The sequence below is a fragment of the Anticarsia gemmatalis genome, chromosome 2 (assembly GCF_050436995.1).
Source record: "Anticarsia gemmatalis isolate Benzon Research Colony breed Stoneville strain chromosome 2, ilAntGemm2 primary, whole genome shotgun sequence".
Lineage (NCBI taxonomy): Eukaryota > Metazoa > Arthropoda > Insecta > Lepidoptera > Erebidae > Anticarsia > Anticarsia gemmatalis.
Genome location: NC_134746.1, coordinates 13508320 through 13532811, shown reverse-complemented (window position 1 = coordinate 13532811; position 24492 = coordinate 13508320). Strand labels below are relative to the sequence as shown.

General features: G+C 35.3%; 1 protein-coding gene across 3 annotated transcripts in view; it reads right to left on the bottom strand.

The window, feature by feature from the left end:
- The window catches only part of ogre (optic ganglion reduced), a 69373-nt gene that overhangs the window by 40234 nt on the left and 4647 nt on the right, over positions 1-24492 (bottom strand). For all 3 annotated transcript variants that reach the window (XM_076133819.1, XM_076133829.1, XM_076133809.1), the window contains exon 2: positions 1814-2253. In XM_076133819.1, coding sequence (XP_075989934.1) covers positions 1814-2062 — 249 coding nt within the window. In that variant the 5' untranslated portion in view covers positions 2063-2253. The remainder of the gene's footprint in view (positions 1-1813; positions 2254-24492) is intronic.

The window sequence follows — 24492 nt, the reverse complement described above, 5'->3', positions numbered from 1 at the left end:
AGCTCAAGAGAGGAAGTCGACAGTTACAGCTTCTGCGTAGCGAGCAATTGAAGCCACCTAGTCGTTTACTCAACAACTCGTACCTACTAACTTAGATATATTGAAAGACGTTGCTAAACAACAGAGAGGAATAACAACTGAGACTATATAAGAATCACAATACATTCTCATTTAAAAAGGCAACTCTCGCACCAAGAATTGCTCTTCTGTCGAGGGGACTTTTACAAGCATACAAACAATGAACCCAAAGTACAACCAGACCCGAAACAAATATTGGTGGACCACACAAATAATATTCCTACTGGGAATCGAACTCACGATCTCCCGACGGCGCGGCGTGGTGACCTTAACCACTACGCTATTCTCCTAAGTGATATCACAAAAATATCTACTTATCTAATCAATTTCGAGCGGGATCAAGCTACGTTTAGCTACAATATTACGACTTTTCTATGAAGCAACCTCTGTTTAAAATGTAATACATAACTTAGGCATTTAATATCAAACCGTACCACAATTTGACTACCTCCATAATAACTTACATTGTTTTCTGTTCAGTTACAAAACACATGATTGCTATAATGATACACGACTGATTGTTCGGACAACGCAAGTGTATTGACCTAGTCAAGATTGGTCATTTACTAAGACAATCACTGCACCAAGGATCTTCTTATTTATTGCTTGTATTGTAATCAACACTGTCTGCATATAAATGCTAAGCGGTAGGAATTTCATGGCAGTTTTGTATCGCTGCCCAATGAAGCAATATTCTTGCAACAGAATAAAAGTAAGTAAACTAAGAAAATTGCTGTAAAATTCTCGTCAACGACAAAATTATTGAGATTGAAGGTGCCAACTATATGAATGTGGATGAGAATCCTAACTTAAAGAGTGTGAATTGTATTGTGAAAGGAAAAAAACGTCTTATTATTGTCCATTGGTAAATCAAAACACCGTGAGAGATTAGAGAAGGCGGTTGATATTCTAATTGAACTATACTGGCTATACCTACATTACTTACTTGGCTCTAAGCCTGAAACTAACTAATAAATCTTCCTAAGTTCCTTAAACAATGTGCAATCTAAATGATCCAAGGACCAAGTTCATTTGGTCAGCCATTTCTCACGTGTGTCCGAAGAAAGTTGTATATTCCTGGCGACACGCCAATATTGTGTTACAATTGAAATTAATGTGATGCGTGAGTCGTGCTCGTGCAGTACATTGGAAGACCATTGTTAAGAACGAATCAAACGTGACGAATGGGACGGAGTGAGAATTTCTAATGGTATCGATGGATTGTTAGACCCAAGACCAAATGGACAGAAGAGTTGCGGCGAGACATGAAGACATAATATGTACGGTTGAAGAAGACGACGTCAAGGATAGGGCGAAGTGGAGGGAGAGTATAAGAAAGGTTGACCCCTCGACCATATGTGATGAATAACAGGAAAGAGAGAGGTCGATGGAGTGTTAAAGAGGAACAAACATACAGGGGATAGCAAGACCTGGTTAACAAACCCAAAAGGCGTGAAGACTTCTCCACCTAGATGACGCTCAAGACCGAGACATGTGTGGCGTCACTTGTGTCACAAAATATGAGTAACTGTCAGACTAAAATAGTGAGAAACGAGTATAGTATAGTACGGATAAGAGGGGAAAAGTACGGAGTACCAATTAACTGAAGAGCACTTTAATAAAAAGTAAATATGAAATTTACCACGAGAGGAAACGTTCTATGATATTCTACATTTCCCTGAATCACGGAGACGCTTGACTGTATATGTAAGACATAAATCACAGTATCACTCACCTCTCTCGCAAAGGCATCAGGCATGGTGAAGGTCGAGGTGATCCAACAGAAAGTGTTGACCACATTGACGGGCAGTCCGCTGACGATGCACTGTATCGGGTTACCAACATACTGAGTGGCTGTGATGATCATGGAACACGTGAGCAGCAACACCGTCGTGAACACATTGTGGAGACGAAACACCGCATTATCAGTCCTTATCGGTTGGTACTTGAAGTAAACACTTAAACCCCCTAATAACTTAATCATTTTGGGGTCGTTGAACTTATAGCATCATTTACTATCTTACTCCACTTTTTACTGTATTTTACGTTTTTTGGTCACTTTTTCATGATGCTATCGTTACTTATACTACTGAAAATCAGTCTTGTTTTAATTGAATTCGAGCCGCGGGAATAACGCGAGATTATTGTCGAGATTGCGTTCAGTCACTCCGCCGTCTGAAACAATGAGAAGTTTTTATTAGTATTATAATAAAATATCATAACGTTGAGACACTTTCAAAAGTAATCCAAGTATTATAAAAGCGAGTTAAAATTTTATGGAACTCAGCATAAGTATTCTTTTGCTAAACCACTAAAAGCTACTATAAAAACTATCAACCTATGCCACTATATGTACGTTATAACAAGACACATATATTAATATACCATGTATGTACACCCCGGATGCTCCGGATAAAATAAAGATATTTCAGTAAATGGCTACTGACCGCCGCCGCACTCGAATAACTAATAAATAAAATGACACCAAGCTATGAAGTCATATACATAATCAATTATTAAACCATTTCGTTCATGTATTTAATTTATTACATCATAACGGGAAAATGAAAATTTTAAAGTACTTCCATATTCAATGTTTCTCAGAATTTCATAGATAGCGGTTTGCTGTTTTCGACTAATGTGTTCTGAAAAACAACCTCACATCATCATTTGGAAAACTAGGTATTTAATATTAATTATTCTTATTTCATACGTATCTTAAATCATTTTATCTCTTGCTCTAACAGTAAAAGAAATCGTGATGGCTTGATTTATTGAAGGTATGCCACGTCCGCAACCCGTACTTGGCGGACTCAAAGATTAACCCTCGTTCGAGAGGAGACCGTTGCCCAGCAGTGAGAAAGTAACGGGTTAAAAAAACATAGGTAAGCAAGTAAATATACATTTACATACAAATATTTATGTCTCTTAAGATACAGGCCTCCTAGTTTCAGACACAGCTGGTTATCATGGTATCAGACAGGTAAACATTTGTAAACTGAACTTTCTAAGCATCAATTTCTAAAATTGATTTACTGTACTATGTTAAACAGACTATGTTTGTGCGCATTTGATTGTTTTCAAATTTGTATGTATATTTATTATTTCTTTCTTCAATTTACTATCGAAAATATTCGTGATTTCCCAAACTTACCCTTGCACCTACACCTATGAAGTATAAATGCTATTTAAAATTCCATTCGCCCAATAACGGGAACCCATCGATTACTTCCATACCTCCAGTACTGATTGAACACGCACACGACATGTTATAACTGTCGTATCGCGTGACAAACAGACAGACATGTCGACAACATTCAAACGTGTTTAATAATATGAATTGAGTAAACGTGAAGCAAAGATAACTGTTGGCAAAAGACATGTGAAGCATTTTTCATGAAGTAAGCAAGTATAATCAAAATTACATACATTTAAACAGACTGCCTATGAAGCCAGGGAAACTATCACGTATCTCAAATGGCAGCAATTTGAAAGCCACTATGCTGCACATTGTATTCTTTCCTAGATTATAGTGATTAGCAAGTTAAGTCAAAGCAGCAATGTACAGAAGAGTGACGTTTAATTTGACGTACACAGGACGGTAGTGCATGGTACTTTTGGTCAAGAGTCAGGCAAAATTTTATTGGGTTCTTATATTTCTGTTGTAATATCTCAACTTTGGGTCCAGCGTATTGCCATCTATTCAGCAATACCGTTACCAAATCATTTATACAGGGTGGGCCGCGGAGTTTTGCGAATTTGAAAAATTCATAAATAAAAAACCAAAAGTAATATTAAAACCAATTTATCTTTAAATTGAAGTTAACATTTGGGAAAATCATTTCTTAAAAATAACACCATCCTGATGCGCACCATCCCGCTGCAAACATTCTTCGAATCTCGACTTCAAATTGACATAAACTCGTTCGCACATGGCGCGCGGAATAGGGGCCATTTCTTCGCGGATATTGGCCTTAAACTTTGCAATCGTGGTCGGATTATTATTGTAGACTCTACTTCTCATGTAGCCCCACAGGAAAAAATCTGGTGGAGTTAAATCCGGACTCCTCGGTGGCCATGGAAAGTCACCTCGGTGCGAAATGAGTTTTCCGGCAAACATCTCCTTTACTACTGCCAAACTCTCGTTAGAGGTATGGCAAGTGGCGTCATCTTTTTGAAACCATGTGGCACTATTGTACCCTCGAAATTCTGACAGTTGCGGGAAACATAAATTGCCCAACAAGGCTGTGAATCGCTCAGTATTTACAGTCACAGAATTTCCTCGCTGGTCTGTACGGAAGCTTTGACTTTGTGTATGTTTCCATCTGTCCTTTTCGTCCTTTCGGGCCCCTTAGGTTTCTGATTAAGGGTCGAACCGGTAGCCTCGAACTTTCTGACTCACGCCTTAATCAAACTTTCACTCGGACACTGTTTTAAATCATGCATCCATAGTGAGAACGAAATGAACGTTGAACAATAACGCACAAATCAGCATTTTTGTAATAATGTTTTACACAGAACACACGCTGTTCACCCGTGAAGTGCTCCATTGCGGCTAAATTTCCGAAGCCCGAGCTACAGATCCCCACCTCCCGCGCTTCGCTCCCGTCCCTCGTTCCAAAGCTATGGCGATTTTAAATTCGTAAAACTCCGTGGCCCACCCTGTATATTATGAAAATTAAACAATCTCGTAGGACACCCTAAATACATGAATAACACCTTGCTCGTTGCAGCATGATTCAAAAATATTGTTAAACGACCGATCCCATAAACTTCCACATCACACAATGCTAATGCGAGCAAAGCGTTTCTCACGACAAAACAGTGGCTGTTTACATCCACCTGCATACAGGTTCAATGACCTGTTATCAAGAAAGTTGTTTACCGAGTAATTACGGCTAGTTAAGATGAATTCGCTACACTTGGGTTATGTTGTTTGATAACACTATAATGTTCTCATAAAGGTAACTTAGTAAGTATTTTAAGCGATAATAATCCTATCCTACTAATATTAGAAATGCGAAAGTTTGTAAGTAAGGATGGATGTTTGTTAGTTATGTATAAAAAACTACTTGACAGATTTGAATGAAATATAGAAATCAGTACACTGATAGCTTATAACCTGGATAAACACAGAAAATACTTTTTACCCCGGGAAATCTTTTCGCACGGACGAACTTGCGGGCAGAAGCTCATTCAAATTCTAGTTTCTCTTTAGGATTTTTCACTGAACGGTTTAAATAATATTCATCATATCGTTATTATTATTGTCATTTTTAAACATTATTACAATTTAATACCATTTTTATTTACCAAATGTAAATAACTGTAATGTTTGAACTCTGTATGAACACGCTGTAACACATTTGTTTCTATTATATCCTCAACATCATAAAAAATGCCTGCGACAAATGAGTCGCGAATTTGCGATTGAAAAAAATATTTCAAATCATTCTTTATGTTCTGAGTCACACATTGGTTTTCAATAGTTTTGATATAATAACCGTGAAATGTCAATAGTGAAGTGTTCAGGGCAAGAACCTTTTTCAATTGCTAATAGTTGTTCCGGGTCTTTTGTATTCTATATTTGTATGTATTGGGAAGTCTCTTATATAAAAGTATGTACCTATATATAAATAACATAATACACATACATCGCCGCAGTTTGACGACATTTTAAAAGGGAGTTTATGTAGTTATTCGACGCGTAAAACATTTTCTTTTTTATACTCTTCCCGCACTTACAATTACATACATACAACGGACGCAAAGTACAACCAGACCCGAAACAACAATTTGTTCGGTTCAATCAAATTTATGTTCCTTGTGGCAATAAAAGAACTCACGACCTACCATCACACTGGTAGTGGCGTGGCAACCACCTTAACCACTGCGCCACTGAAGCCGAAAGAAGAATGAGAAAAATTGAAATGCCATCAAAAACATTCTGTAAAAACCTCAAGTCTCGCCGTAAAAAGTGGTGAGATCTATATAATACCAAGTCGATTAATCTATTTAGTCTCTACTTAAAGGACCTTCTGTCTTAAGTTATTACGTATGTTATTATCATGCCAATTTAAAAAAAAAAACCTTTAAAACAAATAGACCGACCTGGTCATCGCATGATTTGATTATTAGTATGTATCACACTACACAGCACGACGAGAAGTTAATGCTCCTGAAATGTTAATGGCGAATTTGTGTTTTCTTGTGATGACCAAGTCGATCTATTTGTTTAAAGGTTTTTTTTTTAAATTGGCATGATAATAACATACGTAATAACTTAAGACAGAAGGTCCTTTAAGTAGAGACTAAATAGATTAATCGACTTGGTATTATATAGATCTCACCACTTTTTACGGCGAGACTTGAGGTTTTTACAGAATGTTTTTGATGGCATCTCACTTCTTTTTGTAGAGCGAACATAAGTCCAATTTGTATGGAAAGACGTTTTTTTTTCATAATTCAACATATTTTCCTATGGGAATGTTGTTCAGTTTCATGAGCTAAACACCATTACCCACCCTATACCCCCCTCCCGTTATGCCTTATATAGTAGGTACCTATTTATTTTATTTTCTACAGTAATCATAATTCATTAACTGCAAATGTAACCTTGTAATCTTATACATTTATATGGGATTACAAAGTTATTGTTGCAGTTCGTGTATTTAAAAAACTGGATCGAAATTAAAAAATATTTGATTTTTCCCATGATAAAGACACTAAACCCTATTTGTATTCTAAATTTTAAGCTTCTAAGTCTGCTAGAAGTACCTTAGACTTTTGATGATCGGTGAGTCAGTGAGTCAGTGAATCAGTGAGTGACAAAATTCAAAATTTTAACAAGTTGTCATTCTTAAACTACTGGTTCAAATTGACTGAAATTTAAAATATACCGTATTTATACAATGACTGATTAGTTGCTGAAAATCCAGGCTTCTTGTTTTATCCACAACGAAATTATAGGGGTGTCAAAAATAGCCCGAATTGCTTCGAGAAAAGGATGTTACGGCCGTGCCGCTTTTTTTTTGCTCGACTTGCGGGGGCACTTCCGTGCCCCCAGATGAGGAATGAAAACAACAAAATTAATTACCTAGAATTCTGCTACTAATTAGCGGTTCTCTAAAGTTTGCAATCGCAAGTTCACAAGTCCAAATGACGAATTACTACGACGTTTATCAGTGGTACATTAGTATTAATAATATTAAACAAGCCATTGTTATATAAATATAGCGAGCGATAATACGCCGACAAACAGCGGTCAGGTGTAGACGCTGACTAATATATTGTAACCAAAGAATTATTGTAAACGAACTTTGTAATTAATTAATAGAAAAAGATTAGCTTGATGTGGTACGGGAGCATACCTGTAGAGATTCTTTCATATTATTTATTTTTACATATTATGCTAGTTGGTCTTTATTATCATGCCTGTATTCTTCGATTTCAGATGATAAAAATGGCATTCGGGTCGAATTAATGCACTTTCGTTCGAGGTTCAAAAGGCTGTCTTTATAGTCATAATTGAATAAATTATAGATAAAAATTCGAGCAAAAAGGTGAGATAATTAAATAACGCATTCAAGATTGTATATTTTACAAAAGCGTTACAGTTAGATTAAGTCTCTCCCCTGTGAGTGCATTCAAATTCAAATAAAAAAAACAAAAAGGAATTGTTATGAGACTTTAAGCATCAAGTAACTTAGTCCCAAAACGTCACATCTGCACAACCACTACGTAATAGTTCATCCGTTTTCTTACCCAGTCCAGTATACAGTGTAAGTGTGTAAGTGAGGAATGCAGTTGTGCAAATACATTGGTCAATGGGTGATTGTTTCAGCTGCCACTATGTTTTGGGTTACTTGGCCTTTGTCAGCGTGCGAACTGCACTGCTACTCTCTAGGTACTCATTATGGATTGCAGGGCACAAACGTATGTTATATAGAAATTTTGAAATTTGAATATATTGCGCTGCCGGCTAACAATAAACTCTTACGATGACTGCTTGTCTGATCAATTGGTTTCGGACTACCTTACCACATTTTTTTTCATCCACAAGTAACCGTAAAAAAGCACGTACCCCTAATTTTTAAACTTTCGCATTGCTTGTTAATTATATAAAAGTACCGAAACGTCAAGCAATCAAGATAAAATGTGTGTCCGTGTTAATTATATTTATAATAACCAAAAGAGATGTCGATCTAACAAGCAACACTTAATAGTTAACTTAACTTACATGGCTATTACTTTAAAAGTCCAACACATGTATTAAATTAGAAAAGTATTATTACTCGTAGTAACAGGCCATTTTAATGGTGTATAACACCATCGAATTGGCCTTGGTTGAAACATAATACGACAGTAAACAACTTCTATAAATAAATGATAGCCGTATGTAGTAAAAACCAACCTAACCTGATTTTAAACCACGAAACTAGCCGATAAATAATATTAACGACAAACCACTTTCTAAGGCATTACTGCCATAAATGGTGACAAATGGAACTAAATAAATTAGTATATTAATAGGTTCACTTAACACTTAGAATATGTCGCAGATGCTAAACTACAAAATGGAATCGTGGGTATACATTTAGCAACACTTTCTAGAACAGCTAAATACATTTTTTTTATGTGGAATAGTAGTTCAGGCAACAAAGACTTGGGTCATGATGCCGTTAAATTGTAATAAAAAGTAATTTTATAAAGAAATTGTAATAAAAGATGTTCTTAATAAAAACTGGAAATGTAACAAAGAGATCGAATATACCAGAATAAATAAAATAATAAATAAATCAATATTACACTTCATTTTATTATTATATAGGCAAAGTTAGTGGTCAAGTTGTTGTTTGAATGCCTCAATAAATAAATAATATGTAATGTTCAGTAATATTATTTAAATGTATGGACATTTATTTCCATAATACATACAAGGATGTCTGTAATATCAATACGCTGGTTCCGATTTTCTTTTGTAATTAGTTCAGTTCGACAGTCCAAAACACAAAAACCTAAATTAATAAATGAATCAGCAATCAAACCGTACGAATTACTATACGAACCCTTTACAAAGCTATTAAAATCCGAAGGTTAGGTGACAAAGCCACCGTTACACCGTAATGTGTAAATTAAACCATCAAACCAATTACATCAATAGGAACTTGGCGCCAAATTGCCAACGCAATTGGACCAAATATTTGGTAATGGCGTCAACGACCGCCAACTGCGGAAACCACGACAATGTACCCGAAATTATGAGTTTATTATACTGAAATATAAAATGCTGTATTTATAATGAAGCGCATTTTAACCTGAATAAATGATGTAGAAGGACAAAAAACATTTACATTACAATCGTTAACTTTAGTGCCTAGTCACTTACTTTAAAAACGAAACTCGGGCTTTTGTTCCTACAGCAAGTCTTGGTGAAAGCTCGGGATTAGTCTACTTTTTTCAATAATTATGCATTTATCCTTCACTAATAATCCCACAGAAGAAAAAAACGATACGGTTTTATCAAAAACTCACTGATGAAAATATTAATTGAGCACTTCACAGGCTCACAGCGCTACTAAAAAGCTTATACGGAATTAAAATCAATATTGTATCCCGTTCCAATTAGCACACACTGCTGCAGTTTTATCCGATACGTGATTTCACCTCTCGATAACGGATTAAAACTATCAATATTTTATCCATGTCCATAATTTTCAATCCGAAATCATTTTTGCATTAATGCAGGATTTTACAGAGTAGGTGTAAGCCCGCTTGGATTATATCCCTTACATAAAGATCGGTTATGTATTTCGGGAGGCACGTTAACTTGTGGTTCCCGGCTGTCGTTTTGCAAAGATCTTTGACAGTCGTTACCAGATGTCGGAACCTTGAAAGTCAAACAACCAATCTTACCGATGGGTATCCTGTTATAACGCAGGTAGGGTTTTGGAGCTCTGATAGGCAGCTGCTGCGAAAGTCGACACTAACATAGTTGGAAGAAAGGTTAGGCTGATAACATGAAAATGGGTATCTTATTTTTCAATTTGATGACATACATTTTAAGATTACATGCCATATCATCTGGGATAATACCAACACGCAGTATATTACTATTATCAACAAACAGCGCAGAAAACCCACGGTACGATTCAGACAAAAATAGTAGTGGCCAGTCAGAAGGATTAATCATGATTTAGAGCCAGATTTATTACTTGATTGGTCCTCGGGAGGGATTGGAAAATACGTCGTGCAGCCCGTATGTACCCCAACCTTGACCACTGAGACAATTGGGACTTCCGAAAGACAAGTAACTGCTGCTATAAATATTTGTGACAGCCTAGACAGATATGATGATGCTTGATGATAAAGAGTTGCTTTTTTATTAGTCACTATTCTGATAGTTAAGGGATAACCCAAGACGTTTTCTAAATAAAGTTCACCTACTAATTTCGTAGAGGGAAATGTACGACGCAAGACTGACAGAGTACCACTTAGAATCGTGTTTGTGAGTTGGTAAGGAGCCTATTTGTACTCCAAGCAAGCATTTCTTTTTATTCGCCTTTATATTCAAAATGTTTTCCACGTCTGAAGAAACTTTTAGGTTAAACTGTTTGCTTTTAGGTTAACGATCAGATAGTTTTTGATTCGATAAGATCTTACACGGGTTTTCTTCACCTTCTTTCCTAACCTAACCTAAAATTTAGCATAAAAGTTTGACATTACCTCAATGCTTCCATACTCTCAACTTATCTCTATTTGGACCGCCTCCAAAAGGATTTCCGAGAAAGTTTCAAAGAGTACGTAACCAGTTATGAATAATAGATTTTCAGCTTTATTACTGGATAATATAGTGAGGGGTAATGGCCAGGCGAGGTTTACGAGCCATGGAGTTATGTCCAATGAGGGATGTGGAGCTATTTCGGGCACCGTCTATTAAAAGGGAATAGTTGTTCCTGTTTAGGATAAAACATTCATGCTACGTACTACAACATCGTACAAGTAAATAGAGTAGAGATTAATTTATAATAAGTACGAATCATCTGGTGACTTGACCGATTCAACGACAAACTAAAATCAACATAAATTATAACGAAATGGTCAATGAATTAACTCTCAGCTTACCGCTTATAATAATTAGTGAAGGATACTTTAGTGTTACTGCTTTATTGACCAGTTTGCATAGGAAATTAAATCTTTGAGATTTTATTAACGATTAGATACGACTATTGTCAGTTTCTGAACATAATGTTTGTATTCAAAACGACGTGTTCGTCTGTCGTGCGATTGATTTAACTGACAAAGCGCAAAAAGTAGTTTCAACTCCTGTTATATTCTAATTCTAATCGAAAACAGCTAGAAGCTTAAAGATTGGTAACGTGTTCATATAGTAGGCTCAAACACAAATTGAACTACAACATTTACACAAGAATTGATTACAAGACCGCCATAAACATTCCTTTGACACAATTTCTAAATTGAATTTACCTTCAACAATATGTAAGACAAATTACTTCGTTGAGAAAGGGCCCGTAAAAGAATGTACAAAACAAGTTACAAATCCAATCATTGCACTTACACAACTTACATTCACTATAACATTGATCAAGAATTTCTATTACAATACCTTATTTGTTTGTACAAAAGAAGTCGGATATTAGTCTCATTACAGGAAACAATTATGTTTGAAATTAACTTATTGTAATTTCCTTATAATCTATATAAGCAAAATTTTTCCGTTACTGTGTGACTGACCGACTGACTGAATGCCTGATGGACAACGTACAGCCGAAACTACTGAGCGTAGAAAGTTGAAATTTGGTATAAAGATTCCTTAAGAATTATAGAGGAGCACTAGTGCTCGGTTTCTGAAGCATTTAGCGGTAGTTTATCTATTCAAACTGTCATGTTTATATGAGCTGTAACACTATTGAAAAGATAAACTACCGTTAAATGTACCTCTGAAATTAGGGTAAGAGAGTACTTTTGGAAAGTCTCCCTCGAATGGGGTAAAAGGAAAGAAAAACTCTTATAAGAACAAGGACAAAGTTGCAGTCAGCTGCTAGTGTAGCATAAAAATTGAGTTGATAGCATATAGACCTGTTCCGAGAAAACAGATCTGATACATTAAGGAAGTAGGTTCTAATTTAGAAACTTAAATTGCAGTGTTACCTCCGAGCATGTTATTGAAAATGTGTGACTAATGATAGAGTTTTGTGACCTGAGTGAATAGATTGTTCGTGTTTCCTTCTTAAAATAGGTAGCCTTTGTAATAAACGTGTTCAAGAGGCTAGGAAACGTTTTAGTAATTGTTTGTGTTTTGTTTTCGGAAGCTTTTAGTGACAATAGTGTTAAAACTATTGCATACATTTCTGGTATAATTTTGTCATGTCCCTTGACTGCCTTCACATCTAGATAAATGAGGTTTAGTATACCTGTCTAAAAGCATGTTATTTTTTGTTATAAGGTAAATAGAACTAACTAAAAACGAGAAAGGGACGTTACTACAATATTGTGCGGAAATATTCCATTAAAAAATAAGTTTAACTAAACAACGAGCCAAAACAAGAATTTAATTTCAATCTAATCGATCAATGGCAATAAATATGAGCTTTTTTGTATAAGGCAATAAAAGTGGAAAAAAATTAAAACATGATTACATCGTTTATATGTGTCTGGTTTAATTACTTCCGTTTGATAATATAATTATTTTATTGACCTACGATACCCACGGTACAAGACAAACGGATGCAATGTAATAAAAAATGATTCCAGGAGTGTGAAGATACCAGCATCAGGTTTTTATTAGAATTTGATAGCAATAAAATACCTGTTCTAAACATAAATCGATTAACTGTGTAAGAGTTAAGGAGACAGGAAAGAGACAACAGAAAACAATTTAATAACTTAAGATTCAGAGACCACAGTGGAGATTTCCCACTACTCGAAACCGAAACAGAATTCTCTATAGTTAACTTACAATCGAGAATTTTATTTAAAAATGGTCATAATTTCCTAATGTATACCGAGAAAACTCGTTTTAAGTTAATTTCTACTATCAAACTGTTGATGCAAAACCAATAGTTGCAATAGTAAAGGCTTCAGCAAAATATCATGCTTCAGGTTGAAAGTTGAATGACGTAGACAGACACAACAGCAAGCATGCTCGTGCTAAATTGTCTCACAATGACTGTATACCGTGATACAGTGGTGTCGATATCATTAGGGCACAATTGGCACTTGACCTGCGACCGCCAGCCGTATTACAAATAACTGGTGCTGTGATTTATGTTTCACCCTCTATACGTACTTTTATACTATAGTCTTGTTATTTTAAGACAAGCCTTTGAAGCCGAAAGTCTCATTTACTTCTCTACAAGTGTTGCTCGTTAAAAGAGGCAAAGAATTTGGGGTTTATGAATGCTGAAAACAGGGATTTGGACACTTTATAATTATGCTAGGTGAATAGCATATAATTTTCTTTGAAACAAAGTTGAATTTGATTTATAAAACTGTAGAAATAGTATTACAACAGTCTTATAATGGCTTTCTTTAATAATATGATGTCATAATAGCTGGAATAAGAACTTCGTATTTCTTATCGACGTATTAATACTGCAATTAATTAAATATTCCATACGTATTATATTATTTGTTTATCGGTTTTCCTTATATAATTAGTGGTTATATTATAGCTTAACGAAATATATAATATGAGACAATATTATTAGTATTCTGTTTTTCTGACGTAAATTGAATTAAAATAATAATACTTCGTTAAATATATAAGGAAATGACCTATATGGTAAGTTACGATATATTTTATGCACATAACGTAACATTTAAGTATTATTATATTTTGAAGAAAGACCTATAAGTTTCAAACGTATCTATTTTTTTCAATATTATATATTTTAACTAGTTTCGCAAATAGTGATTCACCGCATGACCCAAATCACGTAGGCACCCGTCTTAAACAGAAAGGACGACGACTAATCGCCGCTACTCTCTCCCTCCGACAAAAAAATCCCGGGATTGAAACGAAGTATGAGGGAATTCCTTGCCACAGTTTGACCAACTAGGCAGAGAGCAAAAGTATTTTTGAAAACGAGTCTGCATTAACCTTTGTACACATTACACCTATAGTTCTAGACTGTAAATAATAATTAATATAAAGAAAGAACATACATTGTATATGGACCTAGAAATGTCCATCCAAATGTTTTAAAGTAGCACTTCCTTAGCACACAAACGTTTTTAGTACATGTTTACTCTGAAAAAACATTCTCATTGTTACGTGTCCTAGTTTTCATGACAGGACAACTTACACCAATTTTACTTTATTGTTGTCTATTTACCGGACAAATAATGAGTACAATTAATTTTCGCAGTAATAAACGTGTCGGTACAATTCTATTCAAAAGTGCAGCTTTCGCATTAATTATTCTATTGTTAGGATTTTTGATAGCGCAGAAAGTGGTCACATGGCCATTTGTCGTCGCTATGCAGCTGCCAGCTGCGTTTTAATAGTGCCTACAATTTTAGTTTTAATAGTGCCTACAAAGTTTTAGTTTGCGATAGGCTAACATTTTTTTACGATCGTATTTTATCATGAAAGGTATTCGTATCAAAAGACTGATGCCCGGTTTAGAGCGGTAGTATATCTATTCAATAGCGTTCAAAGCGCTATTGAATAGATAAACTACCGCTAAAATGTACCTCAGAAACCGGGGAACCTCAGAAAAAATGTACGACACAAATGGTTAACTATCAATCGTGAAGAAGAAGCAATGAAGATAACATTGTGCTGCAAAAGTGGTACATGCCTTTATCAGATCATTGACAACAAAACCGACAAAACTGCATTTGATAGCCGAAGCTATTGTTGGTAGTATCGCCGAGGCCGACAATTGGCCAATTGTCGGAGTGGAGTCCAATTGACATGATCAGCCAATGAATGCAGGGCTACACAATGCACTTGAAGACCGGGGCCCGGGAGTAATTGGTGAGGATTGTTGGCCACTTGTGCGAAGCGAAGGGGTTCTGAGAGGATCTTAGCAGATGGGACGTGGGGGAAGGTGGGCCGTAAGCACGTATGACAATACTGAGGGTTGTTTAGCTGCGTTTATAGTTAAGGGATCATGAAGAGGTCTTAACATACTAAGCCTAGTCAAGCATAGGGAAAAACCCAGAATAAGGTCTTTTATGACGAGGTCATTTAAGTAATTTGATAGTAAGTTGCTGTCGCCATTAATCTTGAAGTAAACAACAGAATCACACAATTCGCACCGTGCGTGATGGTCATACAGAAAGGTGTGTGCTGTTCACTCTCTGCACAGTAAAATGGCAGTGTTTGGAAACTCAGGTTAGCCTTTTAATGGTACACCAGATTACTATCCTATCATTTTTTACTATACTCAATCTCTATAAACCTCAAAAGAATCGATCACGACACACATAAGGAAGTGCGAGGTCTATTTATATTTGATAGCTTTGGAGAACTGGTTGACACTGATAGGGTTTCCTTCCTTGGTAATTGCACTTACATGACAGGTTGGTAGTTTCACAGTCAGGTAAATATGTCATATTAAAATGCGTTTCAATTTTTGAAACTTTCTTAGAAGGAAGCTTTACTTAAACAAGATACTTATAAGTATTTTAAAGATAAATAAATGTGTGTGATACAAAAGTAATTAATTAATTCAACTGTTGCTCAGAAGTATTTCTTTTTACATGACAAATTTGCAAAGTCAACATGGTGCTGAAGAAAGTTGAGGGTATATTTCTGTTTTTATATACCCTTTATCATTTGTCACAACTTTCTTCTAAGAAGACACTATCGAAAAACATTGACTGTTCCGTAAGAATGAATGCAAATTATGAGTGATATTAAATGCTCATATAATTTTAATAGGCAATAATTGATGAAGTCACTGCTCCCATTACGTAATGCTTTTAAATACTATATATGACATAATTCTTGAGAAATATATTATATTATGCATTATTTACGAAGGGAAAAATACATAATTATTGTATTTCTGCAGTTTAAGGAAATACCTACATTCTGCTTACGTTTTCTAATATGTTGAAAACCGATCAGTGCGGTCTCCATTTCTACCACTATTAAACCAATGTAAATGTATATGATGTAGATTTAGCAGGTAAGGTAATAATCTCGGCAAAGGAAAGAGCTCTTCTCTTCAAACTTCATGCATCAGTAACATACGTAATCGCTATCCTTACTATTAGGTCGGGGAAAAAGTCTCTTCGCATTATAGTTAACTTGTAATAAAATCTTATCTCTACACAAAAAAGCTCGATATTTGGGTACCTCACGAGCTCACTGAAAGAAACCTAATGAACCGTGTACTCATTCTTTGGTTCTTAAAGCTAAAGAGATTTTATTACAAGTTCAAACATAGTATAATGCGAAGACTTTTTCCCCGACTTTGTATTTATTGGTGCCCAAAGGCTGATAGTGCAAGAATCAGAAACTTTATGTTATATTATGATTAAACAAGAAAATGATATACAAGTGACAAATATACAGAAAACAATACCGTGTTGTTGTTTTGGCAATAGAACTGTAGAACAATTGTATTAGAGTAGATAAAATGTCAAACAAATTGTTTACTAAACGCAAACAATGGAGTTATAGTGATAAAGAATGCTATTTTATTTATGTGAGCATATATAAACGGCCACAAGTTTACACTACATAGATACGAGAAAAATGCTAATCTGTCAAGGAGGAGTATTAAAATAGTCTGATTAATAATATTAGGTCGGGAAAAAAGTCTTTTCGCATTATACCTAGTATGAATGAACTTGTAATAAAATCTTTTCTCTACACAAAAAAGCTCGACATTTGGGTACCTCACGAGCTCACTGAAAGAAACCTAATGAACCGTGTACTCATTTGTGATTCTTGAAGCCAAAGAGATTTTATTACCTAATATATAAATAAATATCTTTGGGAGACTCACTCACGATCACCTGGTTCCTAACTAAGCAAAGCATGTACTATAGTAACCAGACAGTCGATAAGCATACTTAATATAAGAACTTAAAGTTATTATAAGTTGCCCATTTTAAAGTTTCAATTGTTATTGTCTGAAACGTTCAGTGCGCTTCGTGACTGTACATAAAGCGCTTACGTGTCTGTGAATAAATAAACTTATTTCTTTTAACTTTATATGTAGAAAGTCCAGCTTTTGTATCTAAAGTTTGCAATATAAAGCTCTTTGCTATCTACTTCACTAAATAACACAGTGGTCCATTGAACACTTATCATCACAACGACCAAACAACGCGATTGCAGGTATTCTGGGAAATAAATATGGCTTGATAAGCAACCTAATTATTTACTGGCTTATGACTGCAGGTATTATTTGTTGAAATTTATGTATGATCCCGGGTCTTCGACTATCACAATATCACATTTATTTCACGAAAATCTGTTTAAACGGTTGAGTCATGAAACAAATAGATAGACTTTTTCATGAATAACATCACTGTATGATTGATTGACACTGTTTCGTAAATTTCAAGTAAGTTGTGACAAATAGTTGCAGTACCCAAAACTGTAGCAATGCTTGGGAAAGGGTGTCCTCCCGCATGGGATTTTGCATGTCCTCAAGAAATATGATAATAAAAGCTGTAGAACGTCTCAGTGTATCCTAGCCTTTGAAACAAAAACAAACCAATATTTTATTGGTTTCATTGGTAGCACAATCGTTCGATTGGCAATCAGTGTTAAATGACTGCCAATGACATTCCATTTATTGAGCCATTCCCGTTGCAACATATACATTATAGATAAGCATATTTAAATTGTACGTTATATTATGTATGCAATACCACATTAAAACTAAATATTTACTGCTATGATGTATATAAACCTAAGTAATTGGGTGTAGAATTTTTAGTCATTGTAATTAATTTATCTATGTTTTCATAAGGTCTACCCTCTCCTTTTTACTTGGAGGAGACTCTTGCCCATCAGTCACCGGTAATCGGGTGTTTTGGTGTGATACCTGCAATTTTGTCTTGTTATCACTGTAAACTGAACTAACTTATGTTATTTAAACCGTCATTAGCACTAGAAAGAGATACGAGTGATATACAAGTTTAAGTTACAATGAACTCGATTGTAAAGCTCAGCCTGGCTCCGTAACGGTCACTGTGACCTCAGACCATCCCACGTACAGTTCACGAATAAGGATTGAACATTAACATTAACAACTTAATACTACTAATAAAATGTTGCTTCAGTGATACTAAGATTCATAAGGAAAGTCTTAAAAGAAGATTCCAGAAGCAAAGGACCAAAAATTGCTAAAAATAAAAAATATTTAATTGACTTATGTATGAGTGTCGGATGAGCTATCCTCTATAGATAAAAAGACAGTAGATGAGCATAAAGCAACTGTCAAAATTCCTCATAATAAACTAAGTGAAACTTATTCAGAACCGGGAAAACCGAGGATAAAAATAAATAAGTTTAACCCATTAATGTCCCACTGATGGGCAAAGGTGTCCTCCCTTGATGAGGGAGGGGTTAGCCTCGAATCCACAATGCTGGCCATTTGCAATTACCGAATTAAGTAAAAGCCGAGGATAAAAAAAAATTGCTACAATCACTAACAAATCAACCAATAGTATAAACATTACAATATGTTACACTGTATTTTGAGAAAGTTAATAAGCAACACAGGATCTTACAACGCGGGAAAATTCTCACCGATAAAACAATCGGTCAATATTGAAGGATATTGTAATAAAAATAATGAGGTAATCGCATACAATAATATTACAACAACATTTCATTAACTTATCGTACTAACTCAAACTAATTTAGGATACAATCATTACTCAAACAAATATTATTAACTAGCGTCTTATCACATTCCAGAAATTGCCAGTGTATTTACGAAATAATTAGAACATACTTAGTATGTAGTAGTACTGTACTGTAGTACTGTAGTATGCTTAAAGTAGCCTAGATGTGTTAAACCAAGTAATAAACGACTGTCTCCTGTTTGTCAAGATGTATGGATGAGGGAAAAGAAGTTTGTAAGGATCTTACAATATGGCGCTCTTTGGTATTTGAACTGGGCGTCTCCGTGCTTCGGAGGGCACGTAAAAAGTCGGTCCCGGTTGTTGTCTATCAAGACAACAGTCTATCAAGTCACGTCAAAGGCCTTCGAGCAGCTTGAACAAATTTGACACTAGTTTGACCGCTAACCATACGATAAGAAGAAGGTCTCTTCTTTCCCTTATGGGAAAAAGGCGTGATTATATGTATGTACGTATAAACTATCATCAAGTGAATAGTAACAAATATACATCTAACCTAATACTTTCGAATTTTTTTTAGAAGAAATAGATCAATTTACTCACGAATTACGCAGATATTCGACAAGAGAACGTTACAATTCTTTGCATAGAAACCGTCAGCTAGACTCAACACTCCCAAAAACTACTTAGCCAATATAAAGTACATATATCAATTGAACATTTAGATGAGGCGATGACAGACGATGACCCAAAATTATAATTGAGAGGAGCAATTGCCACATGGCCGTGATTCGTGACGTCATAAGGTCGTAGATAGTAGATGACCTCTGCATGTGTGATCAGATACCACATTTTTGTTTTTATGTTCTGCTGTAGGTATAATAAAGAGGATGTGATGAAATATTAGATGTTTTAGATTAATTTAATTCCAAAAATTTTGGTATTGTTTGTTTTTGTGCGTTGAAATTTGTGTTAAATACATTTTAGAAGTAGGCATTGCTAGCGTGCTCTAAATTTTCGTGTTGAGTTTTATCACATTTTCTAATATGGTGATCTCTTTGACCGATTTCGGCGATGACGACTACCTACTTTGTCTTCTAATCAAATTGGCGCCTGACCTATTTTTGGCACTAGTCACTCGTAAATAATAGACCACTAATGGGAAAACCCCAAACAGATAGACAAAGGAAATAACAATTTAAATCGATCAAAACATTGTCTAAATATTTCATCTTGGCGCTTCCGTTAAATATCAATATATGGGCACATTCTTGAAACGAAGGACATGTAAACATCAGCCGTGGGACACACAGCTGTCGCATTATTATAAACATCGTTCATTCCGAGCAAATCTCGTGCTAATGCGTTTTTGTACATATGTACATGAAACATATTATACATTAGTGTTCGTTCTCAGCAATCATACCAACGGAAATGAGGCAATTGGACATTAATTCAACGATTTAATGTAACTTTTTGATGTAAAACTATGTAATACGGATCTTATCGGTCATGTCCTTCTAATCGGTTAATCAGAATTTACATACTGACGCAAAGGTATGAACTAAGAAGAAGTACAGAACGTTTTGTACGAGAAACTTTTTATAATCAAAATTTGTATTAAGTCAGAAAATTGACTAATTTGTATTGTACACTACTAACATTTCACCCTACTTAAGTTTCTGCAGTGTTTTTTTTCAAGGCATGAGTGTATAATGATGTATCAAAAAAATCAAAACATCACTAAACTTTCTTTTATTACCTACGAATGCCACAAACAGCTGACATAATCTACCTAGATAAAATCTAGCGTAGCAACGTATATCGCACGGTATAACAGGTTCGATTCGCGGTCAAGGCGAGCAAGGTGCAACTGTGTATCGCATTGCAACGCTTAGCATCGGTAATCGGAAACTGAACGCTATTAATTCAGCGAACAATTAGCACTTTTACTATACGATCGAAATTGATACTAGCCTTGTGGTTGGGCTATATGAGAACTAAGAATATGTATGTAAAACTAACACTTATATCAGTTTAACCACTTACGGATAAACTTTTCAATGACTAAAGTGTTTGAGGCGCTCATAGCCAGTTGTGCTCACCAGTCGGTAAACGATCCGTGGCTTAAGCAACCGTTGGCGCGGTCATTCCATAGATAGATGACCGCAAAGTGGTATTTAAATTGAGCGTCCCCGTGCTTCGGAGGGCCAGTGGTCTTCGGATTTCCCGGTTATTATTAGTGTTATTGTTGGCCTTAAAGAAGCAAGTTTAAAACTTTAAAGAGTCACAATATAAGGCAATATAAAGCGTCATTAAATTAATGAAAATATTTGCCAGTGCTATGATTCTTATGTTTACTATTACCTGTTGACGAAAATTGGGTTAAACCCATCTGAAACACTGTTAAAGCCTATCGTATGACCTTTATATCGAGTCTTTGACATTTGAACCTCCTTGAAAATACCGTTCATATTATGAAATAATGTATGCTAAAGTCAATAACTTATTTTCCGTATATTGATGGAATCGGAAATTAATTATTACTAGTGAATTGAATGGATTTAAAATAGAGACAGAAGTTTTTTGTAACTAATTGTTTTTCATTATTACTTATTTGCTTTTAAAGATTTGATCGATATGTAACGCCGGGAGGGCACGCTTTAGAAAGACATACACAGATTATACCGGTGATGTCTTGCAAAACAATCAGGTGCGTAGTACACGAAACCAGCGGTCATCTACAAGATGTATGGATGCGAATGAGGCAAGGGAAATTTGTAAGGATCGTTCCAAATGGCGTTCTTTGGTCTCTGCCTATCCTTATGGGGAAAAGGTGTGATATGTATGTATGAATATGAAATGTGACATGTATTTCATTGTTAAGCGAAATATAGTCCGAATGTTATAGTTAAGGTAATGACATACCTAGTATTACCTAGCAGTTAGTCTAAGAACTAAGCCACGTCAAAGGCCTTCGGGCGGCTTGAACAACTTTGACTCTAGGTTGACCACGAACCAATCGATAAGAAGAAAAAGTCTAAAGTCCTCCGGTTTCGGAGGTACATTTAACGGTAGTTTATCTATTCAATAGAGTTTAAACTCATATAAAAAAAAACGCTATTGAATAGATAAACTACCGCTAAATGTGCTCAAAAACCGGGGGTAAAAACTTCTGAAAGGAATGTCACATAACTTTATATGATTGGATGAGTACGTAGGTTGATAAATACTGCAAATGATAATGTTTCAATAGAACACGAGGCACCACATCCAAGTGATCGTTTAGCAATCAATTACCAATGAATTCATTGATCTCATTGAACGACAATCACTTGTACTGATTTTAATTCGTCTGTCAATTGAGAACAATGGTATTCAACTACTGAAGGCGAAGAGGAAATTAGCAGTTATTAAAAACAATCTAAGGATAGAAATAAATGAATAGCGATGGAGTAGTGCATGGAAAAATATTGTTTTTTCAAGGTTTGAGCTGAGTTACTGATGTAAACAATAGCTTGATCAGGCACAACGTAAGCAGGACGTATTCCATATTAAAACCTGAGGGCCTACAACAGTTGATAATTTAGTTAAATGTGGTCTTTGTTTATGACTTTTGTCTATTTTATTTTGACACGAAATAGGCAGTATCGAATTAGCATGTGTAATATTCTCGTAACATACTTCGACCAAAATTTTATAACGGTTATAATTGTAATAAGAAAGAAACGAAATTGCATCGAATTTCCGTTTTTATGCATTATAGTAAGGCCTCCATGCCGTAGTCATTTTTTTCCACAGAGACCCACGTTGAATATTCACGTAGTTAACATAATACCTTCTCTTCTCCATGAACTTAAACTAAAATTTCTCAGAACAGTAGCTATGATATACGCCGACAAATTTCGCTCGAAACTTTACCTCGACAATGGCATTCTCGTTTAAAATTCAAGCCTTGTACCGCAAACAATCGGCCAGGATATGGCGATTTAAGCAGCACATTACACGTATTATGTGAATATAAATTGTTCAAATATTAGTCTGACGTATACTTCATAGATGTAAATAACAAAGATAAAATCTATTTTCGACTCCCGCAAGTAATTCGTGTATTAGGGGAAGCTCAACAATGAAATTACCGACACAAAAGTATTTACGTTCCAGGCGGGAATTTGCGTAGCCCCCCTGTCTAAAAGAAACACGTTTTGTGCTTTATCAAAAGGGGCTGCACTCATAAAACAGTACTAGTGTACAAAAGCCATTCCATCCAAACAGCGAAAGAAACATTCCAACGCGTACAAAAAACTAATTGATAACTAGAACTTAAGAGCCTGCTTCGAAGCAATTTATTCTAGATCGAATCGACACCTGGCATTTTGGACAGTAAGAACCTACAGCGGGAATCACGACCACCAGTTCAATTGTAACTCTAGCGAACTTTTTGTTTCATGGAGAAGGTAGGTATTGAGTGAAAATTGGGAGTTCTCGGTTCATTGGTCGGGGGCTAGACAAGTTTGGTTATAAATCACCGCCCCGCCCCCGGCGATCTACCATTAAAGGTGATTAAAGTGTGCGCGAGAGCAGGATGGACCAAATTATACGGTGTGCTCAGTTAGGGCCTCAAAAATGTGCGGTCATTATCCGGCTTGGACCCAGCACGTGCGCCGCAGACCACATGGAATGCGTTCCAATGAACTATGATGCCATATGTCCTTTTATTCAAGCAATTTCTGTGCATGATTTCATAAAGAATGTCTGGAAAACCACACGTCAAACTTTTCGTTGATTTGTTTGAGCAAAATTTTATTGATTATGGTTTGTGTATCTTAACGTTGACCGCGAATTTTCGCGGGACTATGTCGCGATAGCAGAAGAATCGCGACAGTATTTCTTTGAATTCCCTCCTCTATACTATTCCTTATAGTTACAAAGTTTTGGGTATAGACTAGTTTACTAGTTACAAGAGAATATTGATGAACAATCAACTTCACAACTTAGATTTTATCAAGATAGTTATTGTTCTATTCTAAAAATGTCTGTTTATGCACCAAAATCATTGTTTAATTTAAATTGAAACAGCAACTTTGCTTTCCTCTTATATTTAAACATAGAGAGGAAACATTTACAGGATCAGCATTGGGTGATAGTTCTACCAAATGAACATTTCTTTACAACATAGGTACTTTAAAACCATGCTTGTAAGTCAATGCTGATAATATGACAAACAAAACACACTACAATAACATTTCCATATTTACAAGTAAATGGGTAACTCAGTAGCTATTAATAAACTTGAATCAACATTGTAATAAATAGGAGAATTATATATTTGCCGTTAAAGTCCATACTTCTTCAACATATCAAATATTCTTAGAATATATGGAACAGATTGTACAAATGTTAAAATAATATATAACAGATGATGTTTTAATTTATAGTTTTATTTGTATGTCAAGGTTATTGACATTTTATCAATAAAGGCATTATCAATAGCATACCTTGAGTTTAGCGTACGGGAAGTAGTGACTGTTTAATCTAAACTTTATCAGTGACTTATTCGAAAAGGATTATTATATTTACTTAGTCAGTGTATTGAATAATACTGTAAGGATA